This window comes from Trachurus trachurus, assembly GCF_905171665.1.
Source record: "Trachurus trachurus genome assembly, chromosome: 16".
Taxonomy (NCBI): domain Eukaryota; kingdom Metazoa; phylum Chordata; class Actinopteri; order Carangiformes; family Carangidae; genus Trachurus; species Trachurus trachurus.
The window spans coordinates 22488664-22511883 of record NC_139902.1 but is presented as its reverse complement, the minus strand read 5'-3'; the positions used below and the strand labels follow the sequence as shown (position 1 = coordinate 22511883).

The window sequence follows — 23220 nt, the reverse complement described above, 5'->3', positions numbered from 1 at the left end:
AGAGATAACCTGTCTAACTGAACTTCAGCTAAGTTTCATTTGATGAAACTTTGAGACTTTGGCAAAGTAAAAAAAAAAAAACATAAAATATGCTTAAAGAAAAACATTTATTGAAGTAATCAAGTTATCTTTAAATGAAGGTGAATCAGCAACAGAGTAATAATGAGTTTAGTTTAAACCTTTCTTCACAGATTCTTAGTGAACTTTTGGTAACTTTTATAAAATATAAATGTAATTCGTTCCCTACACCAGTCAATTCAAGAGAGAAGAGAACGAGAAGCAAACGCAGACATGCTCCATAGCCAGTGTTCTTAAATCATATTACACTGGCTGATGCATCGATGCATTAATTGCATTTGATGTTCTTTTATCGACTTTGCCGGCAGCCAGAACATACGCCCATGTGTGAGTGGGGCTGTCTGTTGTCAGATGTCTCTCTGAGCCTCTGAGTCACTGTGAGGACAGAGCAGGGGGGTGATACTGGTGAGAAAGTCCCACAGAGCAGAGATGAATAGAGTTGATGAAAGAGGATGGAACAAGCGTAGCCTGTTAATTCAACATGGTAACATTTTATGATCTCCCATTTTGATTTAGACTCACAAAATCCAGAATTTGAGTTACACTCTTACTGCCTTGTAAAGGGCACATTACAGTCTGAGTTGTAAACACAATATCTGTCATAAAACTGTGTACAAGGGATTTCTTTTCCTTGGCAAATGCAAAATGACAAAAACTTGCACCACATAATGAGGGTATTGGAGCAGTCTGTCAGCTCACCAATGCATCTGCAGCGTTCGCAGTGACAGCACATTAGCTTGAAATCTGCAGACAGGTGCTAGTTAGTGGTAGACCCACACAAGATTCACAGCTCCACATCTGGTAGAGACAGCATACAAACTGAGAGCTTGGAGGGTTGAGTTTGTTGGATCTCTGGATTAATTAAGATAAACATCCTGAGTCCCAACAGTCCTACTCCAGACTCAAACTATTCACATCATTTTACGAGGCTGTTGTGGCTCAGTGTGGCTCAAACAGACAGCTATAAAGACTGTTGAACTTTTTTTGTGTATGTTGTAATAACTTGTTTCCACAAAGTAGAACACACAGCTCTTAACTGAACTGCTTAGAAATGCATTCACATTAACAATTCACGAATCTAGCACAGATGTATGTAATTTAGGAATGACACAATTCAACTTCACGCAGTCACGTGTTCCTTCCTGTTGTGGTCCGTCTTTCATCCAACACTATAAGCTTCACTTTAACCATTTGCTGGAACATTTCATGACACCTTGACAAAAACATCCCCCACCCTGCTGTTGTTTATGTGGGCTGAACACCACCCATCCACGGGGGCGGTGTTTAAACTGCCCCATCTGGGATTTATTACAACATGGCTTTCTATGGTGAGGCCCACCACGGGGTGGGAGGGGAACTTGTGCCTGGTGTTTGGCCTTCAGGACAAAACAAAAGACATTACATGTTGTTATTTATTTGGCTGAGACTCTGGATGTATCCAAACACTTACTGTGACAGACCAGACATTGCATTGACTCAATGATGAGTGAGCTGCTTGTTTCAAATTGAAGCTGCACAAATCAATATTTTGTAGTCGTAATGGATCAAGCAGCTATGTATAATGTAAAACTGGTTGCTCATAAAACATTTTCCCACCTGACCTCACTGGAGCCTCTTAGTGCTTTTAAGCACTCCACAACAGTCAGCCTTATTTCCGTCTGTAGCAGGCAGCTCAACCCTATCTATATAGGTTATCTAATATATCTGGCACAGTCAACGTTAGCAACGAGGTCAGCAGCCAATAAGAAATCAAAATCCAGTATCATGTCCATGTCATGAATGCTGTTGTTGTTGAATATCTGGTGACTGTGTAAATAGGCCACTGTCTGCTGACGTGCATGATTAAACATGATAAAATGTCAGTTAGTGTTGTGTTTACAGACCTCTTTGGCTCAGTCACTTCAGTTTTTTTCAGTCTCAAGCGACACGTGGAGGTAAAGTTTGACTTGTGTGAAATGTTCAGATGAAAGGGTTTGTGTGGTTATGCCGTTCTGCACACGCTCAAACCTCAAGCACATGCATTAAGACAAGCAGTGCCATCCTGCTGCAGGTAGGTAGTTATAGTCAAATTTAACTGAGGAAACCTTGTTGAACAAATATTTACATGAACTGTGGGTGCAGCTGCGTTTCAGTTGAGTACTTCACTGTACTTTCAAAAGTAACTGAGAATACACAGGTGCATACTTGAAATTCGAGCCAGGAACCTTCACTTTTGTTATGATATAATTTCATGCCTGTTGTGTATTGTGTTGGTGTATTTCTATTTCCTGTAATGCTATTCATACAGACAAGCCACGTTGACTGGCAGGCATCAGGTGTCTGCTTTTTATATTGTTCTCCGTGGTGCAACGCACAGCTGCCTGCATTTAGGACCCGAATCTCCAAAAGTGGAAGTGCAACATGATACAATGCTCCAGAAATGCTTCATTAATGTTGGTGAGCTGGGTAGTTTTAAATGGCTGTAGTCATGCTCGCATTCAGAGTGCACCTGTACGAATCACATTTGTTTGAAGATGAAAAATGAAAAAGAAAAAAACATCTGAGGATGGAAAAGTAGATATTGGACAACCCACTAGTGTCAGGGAGCCCTCACATGTTCATGGCTACTGGTTATGAATAGTATTGTGAGCAACAGGAAATGAGCTCATGCTGCCAAAAATGATGGCAGGAAATTGTTAAATTGCAGCTACTGTATAGTGAAACAATTACTGGCCTTGTGGACAAGAGGGATTTGTGTTTGAGTTGTATACATTATTAAACATTTCAAAGTTTTGTAATATGCATTAGTTCAAATACTGGAACAACCGCAGCCTATTTTTTCATGTGTGTGTAAGAAATAGTGGGCTAGTATTTAAAAACGCCAAATGTTTAAATGTCAATTATTTCATCTCTAATGTAATCTCCCTGCCCTACTCATTGATGTTGATTTGCAGAAAGTACTTAATCATCATGGCTTCCTAACATCATGTTAGAGCCCCCTCAGGTTATAGTGTGGAGCTGCACTGTGAGGACAACAAAGAAACCCTTGATGATGCCCCTGCAGAGGAGAGGAGGGGCATGGCACCAGAGACAAAAGTTTCACTTGTTTGGATCCTCTAGTCTAGTGTTCAGGATTGCAATGCTCCACCTCTCATCTTGGTCAAACTGTAAAAAAAAAAAAAAAGAAAAGAAAAGAAAAAGTGTTATTTTCGAGACATTTACAAAGAGGCACATTATTTTTCTCTGCAGAAAAGCCTTGACCTCAACAACAGCTTTGCCTCCAAATACACTGAATCAATTTCTCTTGTGCATTGTGGCTGAAATGCCAGAGGAAAAATGTCAGATGGGACGAATCCAAGAAGCTCTGCATCTCCAGCCCCCCCTCCCTCCGTCTCCCAGTCTCATATTTCCTCTTTATCTCATTTCCGTCTCTGCCTCCTTCACTGTTTATCTTTCCAGTTATAAACTGCAAAGGTGACGCAAGCACACACGCACACACACACACACACACAGGTCTGTGTCCCTCTCTCTCTTTCTCTCTCTCTCTCTTCTTGCTCCATCTCTCCAAGTTCTTCCAGCTCCCTCATGATGCAGCCACATTGGACAATAATGGAAAACAAACCACTTTCCCACAAAGATTGGAGACCACTGCACAATTGTCTCCTCCTCCTCTCTGGCTCTATCTCTCCTCCGGTTCTTAAAGGGAAATCAACAGAGGGTTTCCATGCTTCCTGACTTCATGCTATTTATAAAGGTTAGAAATATTTGGCTGAAATTTCCATGTTTGTGAGTAGAACTGTAGTGAAGACAGAACAGCAGAAGGCACATGTAATACTGTAATACAGATACAAAAGTTGCCGTTCTTTTCAAAAAAGGAGAAAGAAAACCTAAGTAATTTAATTTAGAAGATTGTACCAAACAAACACACACAAAAAAAGTTATCTTAAATTGCCAAATGATAGAATAAAAATGTGCCCTAAAAAGAAAACAGGCCCCTCCAGGACCAACCAGTTGCCCCCTCAACCTCCTGCTTGCCACTGAATAAGAGGACTTCAGCACGGCTTTCTGGGTATAGACCTCTCCGGATCTATGCAAAAAAAAAAAGGAAAACAAAATTAAAGCGAGGAAAAATGGTTTTTATTCTGTCCAATGGTTAAGGACAGAATGTTAAAAATATCTAAAAGAACATCATCTAAATATGAAAACAAAAACCTGTGTGTGCTGTCATTACTTGAAATGTCTGTATGTTAAATGTTGAAAAAGAAAAAGAAAAACGAAAGACCAAAATGGTGCAGCTACCACAGCTACATGATAAAAAATATCACATTTCACACGAGAAACAAACTGAGAGACAGTAAGGTAAGACTCTTAATCAAAACATCTGCAGAGAGAAAATGTTCCTATAAATGAAGAGACAGTTTTATCTGATCTTCGTTTGATAACAGAAGAAAGTGGGGAAACAGGTCTGCATCGTTTGTTTATCTGGTCATGTGCTGTGAGAGACTAAAGAGGAAGGGAAAAGGGTTTCAGAGTACCATGTCACTGTCTCTGAAAGGAAATTCCAACACAGGCATTTGTGCTTGTTCAGTTTTCCCGTTGGCCCCATGCACAATTTACAGTATGTGCTTCAGTGGGAGTGGACTCAGAGAGTTTGACTTCCAGGAAAGAGGAAAAAAGGAAAACAGAAGAACATGAATTCATTCTTAAACCCCATACATCCAGTTCCTGGGATACACATAAGAAATGAATGTGCACTAAAATAAGTGGTATTTTCCTCCAGTCTCCCTGAAGCCGCCGACACCTCGGCTCTGAGGTAGATTACATTTTACACTGCTAGTCTTATCCACTGGCAGCCGCCCAGAGGTGTGTAAATGCTTCATGGAAACAACAATCTGTTACAGCTGTGCACACAATAGGTCCTAACAGTATGTACAGCTTTACTTTACTTTTAATTTATTCTCGGATGGCTGAGCTGCCCACTGCAAATATCATTCAGTTATCCACACTTTTTTTGTGCTGTGCCTTTAATGAATAGAAGCAGCTATTCTGAAATGTTAATAACAAACTGGGGAAGAAAAGGGCAAATCAAGTTTATGCTGGAAATGATTAATTTTAAAACCGCAAACTTTAACTAACAACAATAACCTCAGCCAATGATAAAGAGTTGACTTATAACAGTCTGTCATCTATCATTATCAGCGTCATCATCATCTTCAAAGATTTACTAACATATAAACATTTTGAGTGTGTTCACATCATCTTACGTAAGAGTCTATGTGCTGAAGTTCATGTTTTCTAAACAGGAGCTCATCGCTGCCTTGTGGAGCTGCATGTGAACGACTAAACACAGCATCAGTAAAAACTCAGAAATACTCCAATAGCTGAATTTATATGCATAATTATCCACAAATTATTTTTTCCCTTTAAAGCGCTGATGAAAGAAAGGAAGCCTTCATTTTTTAGCACTGGCAAGGTGTGACTTTGTTCAAATATGTAGAAGAAGATAAGAGCGGCTTGATTCAGATTTTTTTGGGACATGGATATAGAAATACCAACCTGCTCCGATTGAATGTTTGTTGTCTGAATCGTGTTTCTATAATTATCCTAGATAAGCAGGTTTACACAAGCTATGCAGGGGTTAATGTAGTTTGGTTTACATTTCCCTGTGTCAGGGTGGAGTCGGCTCAGTCCTGCTGCTTTGTGCCTGGATGCTAATTCTGGGCTGAGTTTAAAAATAAAGTTTACATGTGCTGCATTGCTGCATACCCTGACAAACAGAGCCAAAACACAGTGCAAAGATTGGAAGGAGTTGTAGATATAATACACATGCTATGCAAACAGACTTTCATGGAAATCTGTATAGTTTGATATTCTTTAAGTTCAAGCAGTAAACAGCAGTTTTTTTTTTTCCAATTTTATTTCAGTGAACAACATAAACCTACAAGACATGACTTTATACCAAGACTGTTTAAAAAAAAACAAATTTCCAGAAACTCTTCAAACGGTTTGGAGCTGAATAAAATCTACGTTTTGCTTGATTAAAGACAAGATTTTCCACTTTGAGGACGACGGTCGACCTCATGGAAACAATCAGCCAACTTTTTTGTACTTTCTTGATATTTTGAACCTCATGTGCGTCACAGTGTAAACACAAACATTAACTGTGTGAGTCATTTCCCACAACAAGAAAACATGACTGCATCTATAATTAGAGAATCACAAAACACTGATTTAAAATAAACTTAGAGTTTGCTGTTTCCCTTTATTAGTTTGGATTGAAATGAGTATTGAAAGGTACAACAGCTGTGGGCTGGACTCTAGTCATCTTGATATCACTGGGATCTGGGTTTGGGGTAAATTTTACACGGTGTTACAGTTTGTGAAGATTTTTTATGTTTGAGTTACTGAAACTCAAGTAACAGTCATTGACAGGCTCGGCCAGTGGGCTCCGGGTCACGTACACTGTGGGCTGGACTTGGACCGTGGCCTGCTGTGGTGGGAACTGACCCATGGGATACTGCTGAGGAACTGTCCTTCTCTTCCATATGGCAGGGGGAGGTCCAAAGCCCTGCAGGCAACACACATGCAACACAACTCATGATCAGGGGAAATGAAACCTAATGGTTGCCAAAAGAAATGTGTGTGTGTATTATGGTATACAGGAAGATTTCACAACAGGAAAACTGACAAAATAAACAATTGCATCAGATAAAGTAAAAACAAATTTCTTGTAATTTGTAATGACTCAGAGGACTTTGACTTTGAAAGCCGAACTCATGTCATTTTCTACTTTCTACAATAAGGTTTATTTCTTCTTCTCGCTTATCCATGAAAGTCTAACCTTTGATTATCATTTGCTGAACTTTATTGAATTACATCTTGATATGATCCAAGTTTTCATTTCTTACGAATATTGCTTTCTTTTTATTTCTATTAATTATGTTCTTTATTCTTTCCCTGTTGTTGCTGATGAAAGGCTGTAAATTTCCTCACTGCTGTTTTGAGCCACGCTTCAACCAGTCCTCCATCTGCAGTTATTCACACTGTACAATGAAAAAGACAATGTTTCTGCTTGAGGATGTCAGCAAGGACTCTGACACCTCATTTGTCTGCTGCTATGGAGTCACTCGAGGAGGTGGGTAAGGGGCTTTCTGATGGGACGAACGGCAACCTATCTGCCTGCTCCGATACCATGGAGAGGCAGCCCAGGGGCAGCGACCCCTCCTGTCATGGGATGGAGAGTCTCCAGAGGTTAAAACCACATTGAATACTGTGGCTGTGTTATCAGATCTATATGAACCATGCTCTCTATCTTACAGCTGTCTCCTCAGACAGAAGTTGGCCCAGTGCCCAGCGATTGAGGCCACTTCCAGTCAGTCTCCACCCCGCTCTGGACCACGTGGTAGCGGACAGGGCTGGTCTCCTGGACGTTGATGCAATGGAACTGAATCAGATGACTCTGTGTGATGTAAAACTGTCCTGGGGGTTGTTCACTATGGCATTTATATTTCAACAAAACCTGAAATGCCAGTGTGTTAGTTTGCTGCTATTACAGATGTTGACTAGCCCTCCCCTCCAGCAAATACTGGTGCAGGTGAAATGAGGACAGCCCTTAAACCTCAATGTCGTGGTGCAGTCTGGGTCTGCCTCCTCCTCCTCCTCCTCCTCCTCCTCCTCCTCCTCCTCCTCCAGTGTTGTCTGTCCTCCCCTTGCTCCAGAGACACTCCCCTCCTCTGCTCAGCCATCTCCTATGTGTTCCCAGGACAACAGCCTACAGGAAGAGGAGGGCGGCCAAGGCTGCTGCTGCTGCTGTTGCAGCCTAGACTTTACTGCCTGGAGATAAAACTGTGAAGAAGTGAGAGGAGGACGAGAAGACAGGGGGACAATTTTCCTGTCTTCTTTTCATTACATTATTTATTATTTAGTAGTATTACGAACTTCTTTCCATTTTTCCCTCTCGTATAACTCAATGGTGATTGGTATCACAAGTTTCTAAAGGTAATGTCTTTATCTGTTATTATATGACATTTATGATGAGATATTATCAAATATTATGTTGTTGTATTTCTAAATAAAAGAACCATTCAACCATCTAGACTTTGTTTGAAAGCTTTATTACTATTGAAGGTTTATGTAAATGAATTACATGCATAAAGTCTGTAAAGCTCAACAACAGCATGCTTCACTGCTGGTTCTGAGCTGTGAAGATGATGCAGGCTGCCGCACCAGCCCGTTTTCTTTAGTCAAGCATTATTAGAAAATGTTTGAAGAAGACTATTTGTTTGTGTGGAGATGAATAGAATACATGTGTGTGGTTCAACATGACATAGGTTTATAGTGTTTAAATGTCATACAGAAATTGCCTTATATTTCTTAATCAAAAAATCAAAGCATGCGGGTTTGATAGGCTATATTCCAATTACTATTGTGCGTATTATACATGAATGCCTAATATAATTACTTAATTATATAACTAATTGGTAAATGAATCAAGACTGGGTGACCCATGCTTGTGCTTCTGCATATATGGTTTATCACAGAAAATCATTATCACAGCATCTCTATGCAGTTATCAAGTAGGCGGTAAGTCTCTCTCATGATCACATGTGGAAAAGCAAAATGACATCGTCACTGTCATGAATTGCAGCAATGAGGAGACCAAACAGTTAAATCTAGCCCTAACTTATGTAAATTTGCAGTCAAATGGCTGACATCCTGTGAGACAAATGATTATACTCCTCCTTGCGCTACTCACGTCTGCATTGCTGCTGTGAAGAAACATGAAGCATCGAGCACTGCTGCTTAATTAATATGTACTTACAACAGTGTCCACTAGGTGGTGCCAGAGCATTGTAAAATCAGCTCTCACATACACAGACAGAGAATTTATAATATTGAGTAGACTGGCTGTGACACAGATCACATTACTGCACTTAAACACTCACCCAAATGTAGCACAAGGGGCCTACATTGGATTTCCATGCATGAAATATAAGTAAAAACATGTAAGCAATATATTTGATACTGCATGTAGGCCGTTTGTAATCATCTATACCTAACATTTTCTCACAAAATGCCTATTATTCACATTTATGTGATACATGTAACTAATACAGTATATATGTGTCATCCGGATTTTACCAATAAAAATCTCCTATGTAGTTTCCGCCTAAATTTTAAACATAGATGATACATACCTACTGTACATACAAATCATATCCATACCAAATCCCATAGACATATGCTTATATTAAATGTGGAAATATAAAAGACTGACAAGTAAAATCGATATGAATAAAACATGTATAAGCATATGATTCCCATGTTGATTTAATAAATTTGCATATCAAACATATACAATCGCAACATAATGCATATAAAGAATCATTATGTAGATTTTCCATCTGGTAAACTCCCATCACTGAATTCACTTATTGTGCCTGATAAGCCTCCACTCTTTGCATTTGTCTACTGACATTTCAACTGTTTCAACTCAAAGTGAAGCTTCATTAAGGTGGAATAACACTCTAGATGTTCCCCTTCCTCATGTTTACATCAAGCTCAACCTCTTCACTGTCTGTTGCCAATTTATCACCGGTCTCATTACTCACTTACTATCAGGTGTAAAATGAATTACTTATAACTTGTCCAGTAATTAGTAATATTCAGTAATAGTAATTATAATGGATGCCTGTATATAGACCTCAGTAACTCATATTTCATCAGACTCAAACACACCCACCCACACACTTTCAGCAATCAAAGAAAAGTCCAACACTCATTTGACTTTAAACAGTTATTTTATAGAAACATGACAGACTCTGTCTGTATCTCTGAACAGTGCAGTCCACTACACTCCTCCATAAAGCTACACCAGCATTGACGGATTATCATTAATTACCAACAGCACTCTAATCACTCAAGACTATGTGGTTTTCATACATTTGACATGACGACTAATATCTACATCAGTCTTTACCTTGCACAGACAGTACAGACAACATAAGTAGTGTGAGACAATGACATAACCTAAATTACATAGACACTTAAGGTATAGGTTTTTTTCTTTTTTGGTAAAAGGTGTGTGTTACTGTTACATGGAGCCACTCGGAGATGATTGTGACAAAAACTGTGTGTACAAGGTTATGTATGTCAGAGAGTGTGTGTGTGTGTTTGTGTGGAGGTGCAGGCCGCAGGACAGTAGCACAGTCACCAGGCAGAAAGCATCTCACCTCACAGCAGCTATACACAAACTACTTTCAGTTTATCTCTCTCTCTATAATAATAAAAAAAAACAAAAAAAACAAAACAAAAGCATCTCATTGGGAGTCACAAATCCCACTGCTGCTGCTCCATCTTATCTGTTGGTTGCAGGGACGTCAGTGTGCGCTCTGGTGACCTCTAGCAGTCGCAGGAACGACCTACAGACAGACAGACAGAAGGACAGGAGCGTGAATAAGTTGATCAAACATAGTATAAAGTTGTTTCTGATCATGAAATTGAGTATAATACAATTAATACTCTTCTAGTCATTCATAGATTACAAGGGAGACTGTGTGTGTGTGTCCATGCGAGTGGAAATTGCTACCATCGGTGCGCTACGTCCCTGGAGGGAGGCTCCTGCTGAGTTGCTTAGATGCACACACACAAACCTTGTTTTTCCATAAGGGCCACCTGTGTATTTCACCTACATCAAAGCTGCGGGAATCAAACGTATGTTTTTCCAGCAGCATCGAGCATCACCAGTGTCATCAGAGTTTGGATTAAAAAATATAAGAGAAAGTCTGGATTACATACACTGATTGGAGGACGTGGGTGTTTTGAGTGGAGCTGTCAAACCCTCAAGGGCGTCTTTCATACGGCTGCACAACTACATAGCAAACTCACACCAACCATCCCTTTCTTTCTCTCCTTCCTTCCCTCCCTCCTTCCCTCCCTCCCTCCCTTCATGGCTGCCAGACACCCAGAGCCCCGCCACCTGTTGAACAGCAAGGTCTGTGGCATCTCGCTGCAGCGCTATGGGAGCTTTCCATACGGTGTCAGTCTGTGTGTGTGCGTGTGACACGAGGCCGTTAACAGTGTGACAGATGGACAGAGCAAATATAACTTTAGACCTTAGCAGGACGTCAAAGGGAGGGGTGATGAAATCTTCAGTATTTCAGAGGGAACAAAGCAGCGTATCTTGCTGCACACAAGTGCTCAGTGGAAGTGGACAGGTATATTTAAGTGTGTGTCATAATCTGAGAGGGAAGTTTGTTACACAAGTGCTTTAGCATTTGCTGTTGTCACATGTGAGTGGTTACAGGTGTTTATCTTTACTTTTGTACTAAAGCTACAAATACAGTCTTCTTTAAACAAGTATCAGTGCAGCCACTTGAGGACGTCTGCAGTACGGAAGCTGTTTTGTACGAGGTAAATATACCTTGGTCAGTGAGCATCTGCTGGGTGTTGCTTCCTGTCCTCCTTCTGTAAAGAGACAACAGAAAAGAGTGAGAGAAGATAAAAGTAAAATCTGACCCATTTTTAGCACTGACTGATCTGTTCATGCAGTTAACGCTGATTTTAAAACATTATATAAAACAAAGTTTCCACTGTTGTTCCCATGTTTGAATAAATTACCTCTTGTTCTGGTTGAACTTGCATCTGCAGTGGCCGCCTGCATCAAGAGAAAACAAACATTGACTTTAACGTACCTGTGTGTATATTTGAGGACTGTTTCAGTCAGTTTATGACTGTAGATATGTGTCTGTGTGTTGTTTGCATCTTACTGAACAGGATGGTGATGCCAATGAGACAGAGGACAGCAGCTAGAATCAGGCCTCCAACACGCAGTCTGTGGTAGTCTGTACAGACAGATCAAGTTTACCATTAAATTACAAAGAGAAAACAACCTACATAGCCAATAAACGTAATAAAAAAGGAAGTTTAGATGCAATTAAGTACTGACAAAAATAGTCACAGTCATTTATCCAGCGTAGGGTTAACTACCGTGTGTGTATTTTTGTCTTCTTGTACTCTTTGTGGTCGAAACAGTATTGCAGCTGATTGTATCATCAATTGCTTCCATTAACTCATAAATCATAATGTAGGAAATAATAATAATAATAATAATAATAATAATAATAATAATAATAATAATAATAATAATAATAATAAAAAACAATGCATTACCAAAAGTGAAAGGATCTTCCGCTGTAGGAACAGAGAGGAAAAGCATAAGTTAATTGTTGGTTTAAAGAGCAGAGAAACCAGGACATGCAGAAACATCCACACATCAAACAATGATGTAATAAAATCAAATGTACAAAGTGAGGTGGTCGTACACAGTGAGGTGGCCTAGTTTAATTTTCTCAGTAATGATTAACAATCAGGTCGATACATGCCAACGTAAAACAAACACTATACTCTATTTCGATCAAAAATGTTAAGAAAGGTATTTTTCAATGTGAAAAGTCATTGTACTCACCGCTCTGTTCCTCTGCACACACCAGTGACACAACTGCAACACAAACACAGACACACACAGTCTCAGTAATCTGATTTTGTTTAGTGAGTTTCAGATAGAAAACAGAGACGCTTCTCTTGCTGTTGCTCATCAGGTGACACAAACCGCAGCTCCTCTACCGACCACTAGAGTGTGTGTCCCGTCCCCATGGACTCACATGTTAAAACCTCAGCAGAAAAAATGTATAACAGTCTGGTACAAAAAAACAAACAAATGCTTTGATCTCTTCTCTGTAGCTACTTTTCCTCTTGATGGCAACTGTACAGAGGGAGAATTTAACCATTTAACTTTTATAAATACTTTAAAACACAAAACAGTTGGCTAAGCTCCTGCCTGTTCCTAGCTGAGGTTGCAGGATGTGACCTCTCCACTATGTAGCTATGAGGCGTTCATGCCTTTTGGAAAACTTCTCATGGAGATATTGGATAGATAATTTGTCTTGTTGTATGGTTATGTGACTATAGGAACAGACTATACTCCTGCAATTTAAGTTAAACTTTCGTATTATTTTATTTGGCACTAAAAAGCAAGTGGATTTAAATACTTACTTCGAACATGCAAAACAAAATAAGTCACAATTTCAGTTTGTCCCTTCGTATGTAAATAACATAAACAAGCTGAAGCTGAAGTACCAAAAACAACAAAAAACATAAAAGCATAATCACACATATTCGAAAAGGAGTGAGAAGAAGCTGTGCTTATTGAATCCCACCCCCTTTCACAAATCATAAATAGATCAATTACTTGTCCCACTTCATTAATTGCCCTTCATTCCAGAGAGAATATGAAAAACTCCATGTTTGGACAATGCTTTAATTCATTCTTTAGACTGTTCCATAGTTTCACCCCACATATAGACACGCACCAAGTTTTTCTTGTTGTTCTTACTTTTCTTTTTGGAAAGTAAAACAATAGGCCTACTCTTAAATTATATTTTCCTTCCCTCTGACTGAACATGCTCTGAATGTTTCCTGGTAACTGGTTATTTTTTGCTTTGAACATGATTTGCACTGTTTGATATTCTATTAGTATCCTTGCTGTAAAAACAGTAGATGTGTATGAATGAAAGTAAACTCGTGTGTCTGGTGACAAATTAAACTGCCATCTTGAGTGAATAAACCACCTCCTTAAAAGCTCTTAAATCTCCTCTGTGCTATTAGAAAGTCAAGACATGTTTAAAAAATGTTCCATAAACCTCCGCCTCTTTCAACTCTCTTCCTCTCACCCCTTCTTCTCCCTGGACCTAAATGTGGACATGTGTCCCCTTCAGCTTTTCAGCACTGTAATAGTAGAACATTCATGTCCCATCTTACTTAGTAGTGTTAGAGATTTGCTGTCTTACAGTTTATTTCTGTGGGACATGTAATCATATCAGATGTCCCCACAGTTTAACATTAAGATTAAAGGGACAACTACACAACCAGTGGTAACTTGTCCTCCCTGCTGCTTTTCATCTCGCCTCAGACATGTTACTTGGAGTCACAGAAACAGACTCTCATAATGAGGAAGCAGCTAGTGCAAATAGGTCACAGGTCTGTTTTCAGTGACACTTACTGGCTTTTAGAAAGAGGAAGTTATTAACGAAGGATTCTTGGAGATTTAACAATGATTAAATAAAGATGTTTGAAGCCTTCTACTCACGTGTCATCAACACCAACGCACAGTTCTTTGCCATCTTTGCACTTGAAGCTGTTTACCTGTAGAGATAAACACAGACAATGATATAAACAACTTTATCAACAGTTAAGAAAGTGCTAAAACTAATGTTTGACTGACACATAGACACAGATTACTGTAACATTGAGTACGAACTGTGGTTTGCCATTTGAATAAGGCTCTAGTTGTACTAACATGGGGCAAATAAAATTATCTCCAGTCCACATGGAACAAATAATCACATTTTAGATGCGCGCGTGTGTTTCTAGGTGCACGTTAGGAGGCTGATTATTGCTATACTCCAAACTGGCTCATACTAGCCTGACATTCAGCCTTTGTGATTTTTGAAGGGGCACTAAAAGGACTTAAACACACGGAGACAATGCACGCATCACTCTTGCAGCAGCACATGCATCCATCCCCACACACACAGACCTGATTGAATTTAAATGGGCAGAAAGTGGCCTCTCTGCCTCTCTTTGACTCTCAGACACGCACAGAAACTTGATCTGATGTTGATGGGTACAAAGTGCCCTAATGGAGCCTCAACAGGGGAGGTGAATCTCTCTAGGTAATGTATTACACACCGCTGCCACGTAAAGGCCTAAAAGCTTCAATCGTCCTTCTTCTTGTTTCAATGTTATGTTACTTTACGTTTCTATTAAATGTTTCATTATATACTTATTCATTGTCACCATGTACATGTGGCCTTCTGTCCATGTGGGCATACATTATGTACAACTTGTCCAGATTTTTTTTTTTTTTTCCAAAGTTGGTTTCACTTGAAGAAAATCAATTAAAATGTTATTTCACTCTACCAAAGCTATTCTTGTCCTCAATGTTATTTAAATCTTATTTCCAGAGTGTATATGGCCAATGTGGGGCTTCTTTTTCTGAAAGCAATATGTATATTTTTATCTTTACAATGCCTGATAATGGTTAAAAACTGACAGGAAACTGTTACTGCGTCAGTCAGACTGAATCCACGACAATCACACTTGTATCATCCCTGATGAACAAGTACATTTCCTGACAAGTGCAATTACAGTGCACCCCAGGCACTGTGTGAGCCATGTTGGTGGAGCAGCTAGCAGAGGTACCATGTGGACTGGGAGGAGACACACCTTTGCTAACACAGCAGTAATTTTCCGCTTACTGCACTTTTCCGCTCAAAGCGCTCGACAGTGAAGAGCAAACACACCTATTTCTAACTGGCATGTACACACAGCCACGTGGGAGTGACCCTTTGTAAAAAGACAAAACCTGCACGAAACACACTACTTGGATGACGACAAATTAAAAACGGACTGGAGGATGCAGTCAAATCAGTTTTGGTGCATGTTTTTCTCTATGGCGATTTTTTAATTTGTGTCCTTTCATTTTGTTAATTCAATAATCAGCCTCTTGGAGCATTTCTGACTCTGTTAATAATTAATCTGTTAGGAGTGCACCACCAGTTGAAGTGGAAATGATTATTGTTGACATAGGGCAGCGGCTAAATGACAGTTAAGCTAGCTGCAACTGTTGCTGTGTGATCAATTGGTGCTGAAATGCAGCTCATTTCATGAATAACATTTGAGAACCAGACTGAAATCTCTAAGTGTGTTTGTGAACCTCGATGATTTAACACTGGGGAACTGCAAGCGGAGCCATGACAGAGGATAAGCTGGAGACAAATAAATTCAAACAGACTACACATGACATTTTTAACACATTAAACCTAACCTAGATCCTTCTGTTTGTATAAACTTGACCTTCAGGCCAATTTCTGGGGGGAAACACTCTCTAATCTTTTCCCATTTGAAAAGGGCAATATTAATAGAAGGCCACAAAAGTGAAAATGTTGCTGTACATCAAGCTATAAAAACAGAGACAGTGTATCTGGAGGGATTAAAGAGAGGCTTTATAGATGTTACAGTAGAGCAACATCTAGCATTCTTGTGTCGGAGGGGAAAACAACAGTGACCTTTGAGGCAGAGTGATCACAATAAAGAAGGATGTAAGAAAAAAAACAATATGTCTGCCTCCTCGGCTGTTGGTATTTGGAATTTGGCAGAAACACAGAAAAGACAAGAGCAGGATGAACGCTTTCCTCCGAGTGCCTCTCCACAGCAACCCCCGGCAGGGCAGAGGGAATGTAGAGGATGGGAGACAGGCCAACAACCACTAGAGAGCGGTTTACCTCCAGAGAGAGAGAGAGGGAGGGAGGGATGAATAGAGACACAGGACAGAAAGGACGGACAGGTTAAAGCGAGAGCGGATGGATTATAGAGTAGAGCAGAGATGGCGCCTCTTTGTTCCTATTTGAAGATCATGTTCTGGGGTAAATAAATGTTAGTGTAAGGTGGAGCTGGGACGGCAGAGTTGGAGGAATGTAGCAGACATCATAGGAATGTACCGTCTGCCCTGTCTCGCTGCCTGTGACCTTCACCTTTGACCTACAAAGTCCAAGGAGTTCCTGGCTCCTTCAGTCCAAATGGCCTTTTGTGCTAAATCTGAAGCGAATCCATTCAGGAGTTCTCAGCGTTTTGTATTCACAAGTCAAACATCATGTTTTGTGAATCACTCTGACCTTGACCTTTGAGCTTTAGCCACCAAAATCTAAACAGTTTGTCTCTGTGTCCATGTGAATTTTTCTTGGCACCAAATCTGAAATAGTTTCCGTGTTATGAAGACACTGCATTCATGAGGTCAAACTGCATGTCGTCATTGTGACCTTGACATTTTACCCCAGAAATGAGTTTAGCATTGAGGCTGTGGCAAATACAGTGGGTTGTATTATGATTGTATTATTATTGCTGAAATATGGAGTCTATTACAACGGGACTGAGGGACTGACAAAGAGCTTATGTGTTAACATTACGCTTCTGGCTCTGCATGTTGAAAGCACAGAGGCATAAAAAACAACTTTCACTCGGGAGCTCCACTAAACAATAGTCCCCTTTGACAAAACTGTTTTGGGCTGTTGTTGAAATAAAACAATGTGACAATGTCGTTTAAGGCTCTGGGAAATAGCAGCAGCCATTTTCAGAGATTCTATGGATATAACAATTAATTAATTAGTCAAAAACTTTTACCAACGACACTATCTAATACATCTCTATGTCTTTTTGTGATCAAATATTAATGTTTTATCTATAAAATCTGAGAAAGTAAAGAAAAATGTGGATTTACTTAATTTCACCAGAACAAAAGGGGAGAATGCACATTTGCCAGAGTTACCAAACCAACGGTCCAACACTGGGGCTGCAACTAACGATTATAACATGTTTAAAAATGTCAGTGTTTTCCAAACCACAAATGTGTTGTTTTGTCCACAAACCAACGAGATATTCAGCTCATTGTCATAAAGGAACAAAGAAACCAGAAATATTCACATTTTAAGAAGCTGAAATCAGAGAATTTTTACCTTTTTCTTAAAAAACTACCTCAAATAGTTGACGGTTAATTTAATAATGGATTATTGTTCGATTAATCGATTCATTGTTGCAGCTGTATCCAACACACAAACATATTAAATATACTAACCAATAAAGCGCTATGGCTAAAATAAAAGGCAAATGTTTGGCATGTTTGCTTTAGAGTGGCTGAAATGTTCAATCAGTTGTCAGAACACTTGCAGATTGACTTTCTTTACAGCCGATTAATCAATAGACTAACTGCTTCAAGGAGCTCGGTTATCAATGATACGTCCGACTGTTGGAAAACAAACAGTCTGATACAGGCTGTCGTCAATGGAAGCATTATCACTGAGGGACCTCTAATGACCCATATCTAAGCTTCACAGGGTCTTTCCCCCTGTGGAGCCGCTTCTCCATCTCCGCCTGATCCCGGATAAAGACTTTTCTGTTCTGGCTCTGTCATGCTCCTCTGCCTGTCTCCGACTGTTCCCCGGTTTTTGTCTTCAGCTCTCACTACATCTCTTTAGGAATGTTTTTCCCACTTCTTCTTTTTTTTTTTTATCTCACCACATGCTCTGCTTATTTCATTTAGTCCTCTCTCTCTTTGTGTTGGATACTTGTTCCACTTATAAAGAGAAAGTTTAATAGTTGCTTATTCGTTTGAAACCTCTACTATTCTGCTTGTGATGACACACTTGTCCCCCCCTCTCCTTTACAAACTCCCTCAGCCTGTCTCTCCATCCTACACAGTCACCCTCTCTTTTACACCTAATGCCCCCCCCCTCTTCTCTTATCCACCAGTGATACTTAATAAGGCACATCTGTTAAAGCAGGTATAAATGTTGAATGTAGCCCTGTCATTCGCAAATTGTGAGCACACTTCTTATTTAATAAACAGTTCCCATACAGTATGTCTCACATATAAATCATTTCAATATTACGAGATCATCTTGAGATTGGTTGCTAATGTAATTTTCATGTCCCTGTGAGCACTAAAACTGAAAATCAATTTGTCTCTATTGTATTAGGGCTGATAAATCTCAGAGACACATATTTCAAATCTCTTCACAAACGAAAGAAATTATCTATATTGCTATCCTATGTAGAAACGACTCCTCTGGGCTCAGTAAACTTCATGGCTTCGGCTTGTGTTACAGAATAAATATACAAGTGACTTTTTAGTTAGAACAGCTGGAGGCAAGGGGCATAGGTCACCAAGGACAATATGGCCGGTCCTTGGTCTTCGGTTTTAGCCTTTAAGACGAAAGAAGAACGTCATCAAATGAACGGTTTTGGGTGGTGATTGCAAGGAAAATGGACAAACACTGAGCTAGAAAAACAGTGCAGAAACAAGCATTAATCCCTTCTTGTGACTAACTTAGGTGACAGCCCATAGGCTGTTGAAACATCTGTCATATCCAGCCCGTCAGTTGTGTAAACCACAAACTCTGCTCAGAGTGATGATGGTGGCTAATGTGATAGGAATCTTTTACTGTAAGTGCTACTCTGAATTTGACACAACAGTGTGTGTACAGTTTGTGCATATTGTAAATTTCCTGCTTCCTGTGTTTTGTTTGCAGAAGTGAGCCCATGATGTGGTGTGTGCTTGTGTCTGTGTCTGTTTCTATTTTTCCAACATTACACACACACCCATTCCTGCTGGAGGCCGGCATGCATATGTGTGAGTGTTTATGTGTGTGTGTGTGTGTGCGTGTGTGTGTGTGTGTGTGTGTGTGTGTGTGTGTGTGCGTGTGTGTGTGTGTGTGTGTGTGTGTGTGTGTGTGTGTGTGTGTGTGTGTGTGTGTGTGTGTGTGTTCCTGTACTGCACAACAAAGACAGCTGCCTGTTCTCGGAGGCATTTTTTATTCTTAAATTAGCAGCACAGCATTACAGAGGGCTACACATCCTTTACAAGACACACACACACACAGGAAAGGCTAAAACACACTCAACGCAGTGTGAATCTGTTGTGACGAATAATTTCCTTTTCCCTCAGCTGAGACATTGTTGAGACTTTTGTAACTTATTCCTACTCCCTTCATTTACCAACACTGTCAGGAATTTGTCATTTTCTGACCGGAGGACATAATGTTTCACAAGAGTTTAAAAAGCGAGAAATGAAGTGCACAGCCTTTTGTTGAATCCTAACTGCAACTGAAACAACGCAGCTAAAGTGTTGATTCTGTTATAATGTGTAAATGGGCGAGAGATAGCAAAGAATAGACTGGGGGTGGGGATCAGTCGAGGAAGTGCACTAGGAAGAAAGAAGAAGAAAGAAAAGGTGCAAACTAGAAATCAAGTTGAGAAATACCAGTGGGTAAGACAGGGAGGACGAAGAAGTCAAGCCTGAGAGAATGAGGGAAGACGGTAGGAAGGAGGAGGGAGAGAGCGGCTGGGAAGGAGGGAATGAGGAGGGACATAACGAGGGAGTGGAGCATACTAGAGTCATGAGTCACACATGGTAACCACAAGGCTAACAGAGAGCGGATAGCAACAGGCTTCATGCTCTTCTTGCTGCACTCACAACCAACCAGCAGACATATAAGGATCTCCATAATATGATCATATCACCTTTTGTCCATGAAACTATTATTCATCAAACTTCAATCAACTTTTGTTCAGACGTGAATCCTCTTGTGCTTTCCAATATGTTCATGTCAAAATAAAAAAAAGCTGTTATAATACAGCTATGGGGTGGTTGGTGTGATATATGATTAGCTGTGTGTCTCTGCTGCTGCTGAGTTTGTAAGTCAAAGCTTTGTGGTGACCTGAAGGTCGCAGTAACATCTGTGGTATAAAATCAATGTGTCCTCATTGAGGTTTCTAAATGTGTGTCTGTGAGGAAAGGTGAGGAGAACGTGTGCCTCTCTCTCTCTCTCTTTCTCCCCTCAGTCTCAACAGTGACATTTTTTTATCTTTTCAGATGTGTGGGCGAGGTGAGGACGGGGAGCCAAGTCTGTCTCACCTGAGTAAGGAAAGATAACTCCCTCCCTCTATTGCCACCTTCATCCACCCTCGCTCCATCCCTCCCTGTGACCTGGTTCATCTCTTTTATCTGCAGACATTGTGAACTGAGTGACATTGTTCTGTTCTGGATGTGCATTTGTGCTAAACTGCCACTCATGAACATTTAGCAGATACTGTCTCCTTTCTGACTCTGCAACTTGCTACAAAATCAGGTCTCAAAGAATTCATCAATGGTTGGATCAACCAATTAGTTATTTAAATCATTAAACCAACACTAGATTATCACAGTTTAGGCTACAGCTTTTGAGCCTGAATGTGATGTCATTGTGGTTTTCAACTGTTGCTTATTCAGTCTCATTTCAGTTTCTGATTCTTCACATAAGCAAAGTGAGAACAAATTTCAAGTAAGGTCAACAACAAACAGTCAACACCTCACAGCCCTGTTCCGTACTGTTCTCGTCTACATCTTAATATACAGCTCTATATCATATACACAGCTCCCACATATCATGCAACAGAACTCAACAGCTCCTGTATCTGTCCTTGTCCCAATATGTCCTTGTGCCACTAACTGTTATCACCACTTCCATTGTGTGTCAGCTGGCCACACACACACACATACACACATGCCACACAGTGTGATAATATTGAAAAAAATCCACAGCGACTCAAAATGTCTCCTTATTAGTCCTTTGAATTAATAAATATTATTATTTGACCAGTGATATGATATGATGGCATGTTCAGCCTGTCTGTTTGAAAAGTGTGAAATCTTGATGTTAAGCATTTCAACACAAAAAGTGAAAGTTGAGTCAATTATCTATTCTTATCTGGTCAGTTTCAGCGAGGCAATAAGGACCAAAAGTGTACTTGTGTGTCTGTGTATTTTTCTAATCTAGTTTAAAAACGGTGGCATCAGAGCGCGTGCAGTATGATCTATAGTTACGCACGTCGGCCCCCGGGGCGCGTGCCGTTCCATTGTCGTGGCATTGGTGAGCTCGAGGGGGAAATGCCAGCCCATAATGTCCTGATAACATAACTGAATTTTAACACATGTTGCATTGTACTTTCTCTTTCTCGGGGAAAAAAAAACGATGTTTATATGTGTAACGCGAACCTTTCTCTGTTTCCCAGTAACCGAATAAACCAGTTAGTTAGAAAAACACAGATTTACACAAGACAAGAGACGGCGTTACCACCGGGCTGCGTTACTTTAACAAGGTTAACGTCGCTGAACTGTCTCAACTTCGCCTAAAAAACGATGCGCAGCAGTACGTTTGTAAAAGTTTGACTTGATGAGAAAATGTCCACGGCTGGAGAAAACACTTTAAAGGAGTTCATCTGGTGTGAAATGTGAGCGAGTTTCCATTGTTAGACACTTACCTCTGACGAGTTAGAGTAGCAGCGTTAAAACGAGGGGATATTTCTCACGCGCAGACGGATGTGCGACTTCTCTCCTCACTGCGCCAACACCCAGCTCCACTACTGCCGCTCAACAGGTTGGGCTTTTTTTTTTTAGAAAAGTGGGCTGAGTTTAAAATGCAAAGCTGATCGTGCTGACCTCGGGTCGGTTTCTGCTGCTCCAATTGGAAGCTGTAGAGGAGAGGACTGGAGAGAAGCGGGGCGGGGGGAGCTGATCCAGAGTCAGGGCTGGAGGAGGAGGAGGAGGAGGAGGCGCTGATGTATGTGTCTGTCGAGAGCGAAGATGTCGAGGTTTGTCGAGTTTGGCCGATTCACCTCCGCTGTGGGAAGCTCAGGTAAAAGCTAATAGCTAGAGGCTTAACACGCTGCATTAACGTAATACAACAGGGCTTTAGAAAGTCGAAAGGTTGTTAAAAGGTAAAAAAAAAAAAAAAAACACTGGATACTAGAGTTTTGGTTTAGCACACAGCAACATTTATTTTAGTATTTCTGATTATTTCAATGCTGAAATGTTTGACCACAGGGATAATATATAACTACAACAGCAACACATGCAGTCAACATGACGCCTCAACATCACATTAAGTTCCTATCAATGCACCACCTCAGAACATAATGGTGGTGACTCAGGTCAGCAGCACATCATGTGTGTTCATAGGAATAAATATCTTTGTGAATATACAGTAGGTAAATGACCCTGATTTATATTGTCAGTACTACATACCAGTAGTGTATCCAAAATGGAGACATTTTGAAACCCAGATATAATCAGGGGGAGTTTGTGACTTGTCAATTTATGAGGCTGCTTTCACATCTTTCTTATTTTTAGCATCACAGGTGTTTTTCTTTTTTCTTTTTTTGGTGAATGTTTTTTCTTTCTTTCCACAGGTCTGTACAAGTGTGATCATACTGATGTTTTTCCTTCAAACACCCCCCACCACACACACCCATGCTCTCTCCAACCCCTCCCCCCTGTCCTTCAGGTCTTCTCCCTCGATGGAACCGGTTTGTCAGGAGCGATATCAGATTTCACTGCTGTCATCGTCCCCTTTCCTAGCAGGTAAAGCAGAGGGGCGGGGCAGCAGTTTGCATGGCAGTTTAGAAGGACACAGAGAGACAGACAATTAGCATTGGACAATAAAAAGGGTTGGTGGGGGTGGGGGGTGGGGTTGCGCCACATGTTAAAATCCAAACACACACACACCTAGACAC

General features: G+C 40.3%; 1 protein-coding gene across 1 annotated transcript; it reads right to left on the bottom strand.

Moving 5' to 3' along the window:
- Positions 1–9341: 9341 nt before the first annotated feature.
- Positions 9342–22097, bottom strand: fxyd3 (FXYD domain containing ion transport regulator 3). The gene is made up of 8 exons (XM_083990194.1): positions 21970–22097; positions 14204–14259; positions 12524–12556; positions 12229–12249; positions 11826–11900; positions 11677–11713; positions 11480–11523; positions 9342–10478 (listed from the first exon to the last, which is right to left on the bottom strand). The coding sequence occupies exons 2-8, from the start codon at positions 14235–14237 to the stop codon at positions 10459–10461; spliced, it is 264 nt and encodes an 87-aa protein (XP_083846320.1). The 5' UTR covers positions 14238–14259; positions 21970–22097; the 3' UTR covers positions 9342–10458.
- Positions 22098–23220: the final 1123 nt, after the last annotated feature.

What these genes read in the sequence shown, in the direction of transcription:
- fxyd3 (XM_083990194.1), bottom strand. Translation starts at nt 14,237, where the DNA reads ATGGCAAAGAACTGTGCGTTGGTGTTGATGACAC. An exon ending in GGAAGATCCTTTCACTTTTG is followed by an intron (nt 11,901 to 12,228) that starts GTAATGCATTGT and finishes CTGTCTGTACAG; the next exon opens with ACTACCACAGACTGCGTGTT. An exon ending in TGGCATCACCATCCTGTTCA is followed by an intron (nt 11,714 to 11,825) that starts GTAAGATGCAAA and finishes CTCTTGATGCAG; the next exon opens with GCGGCCACTGCAGATGCAAG.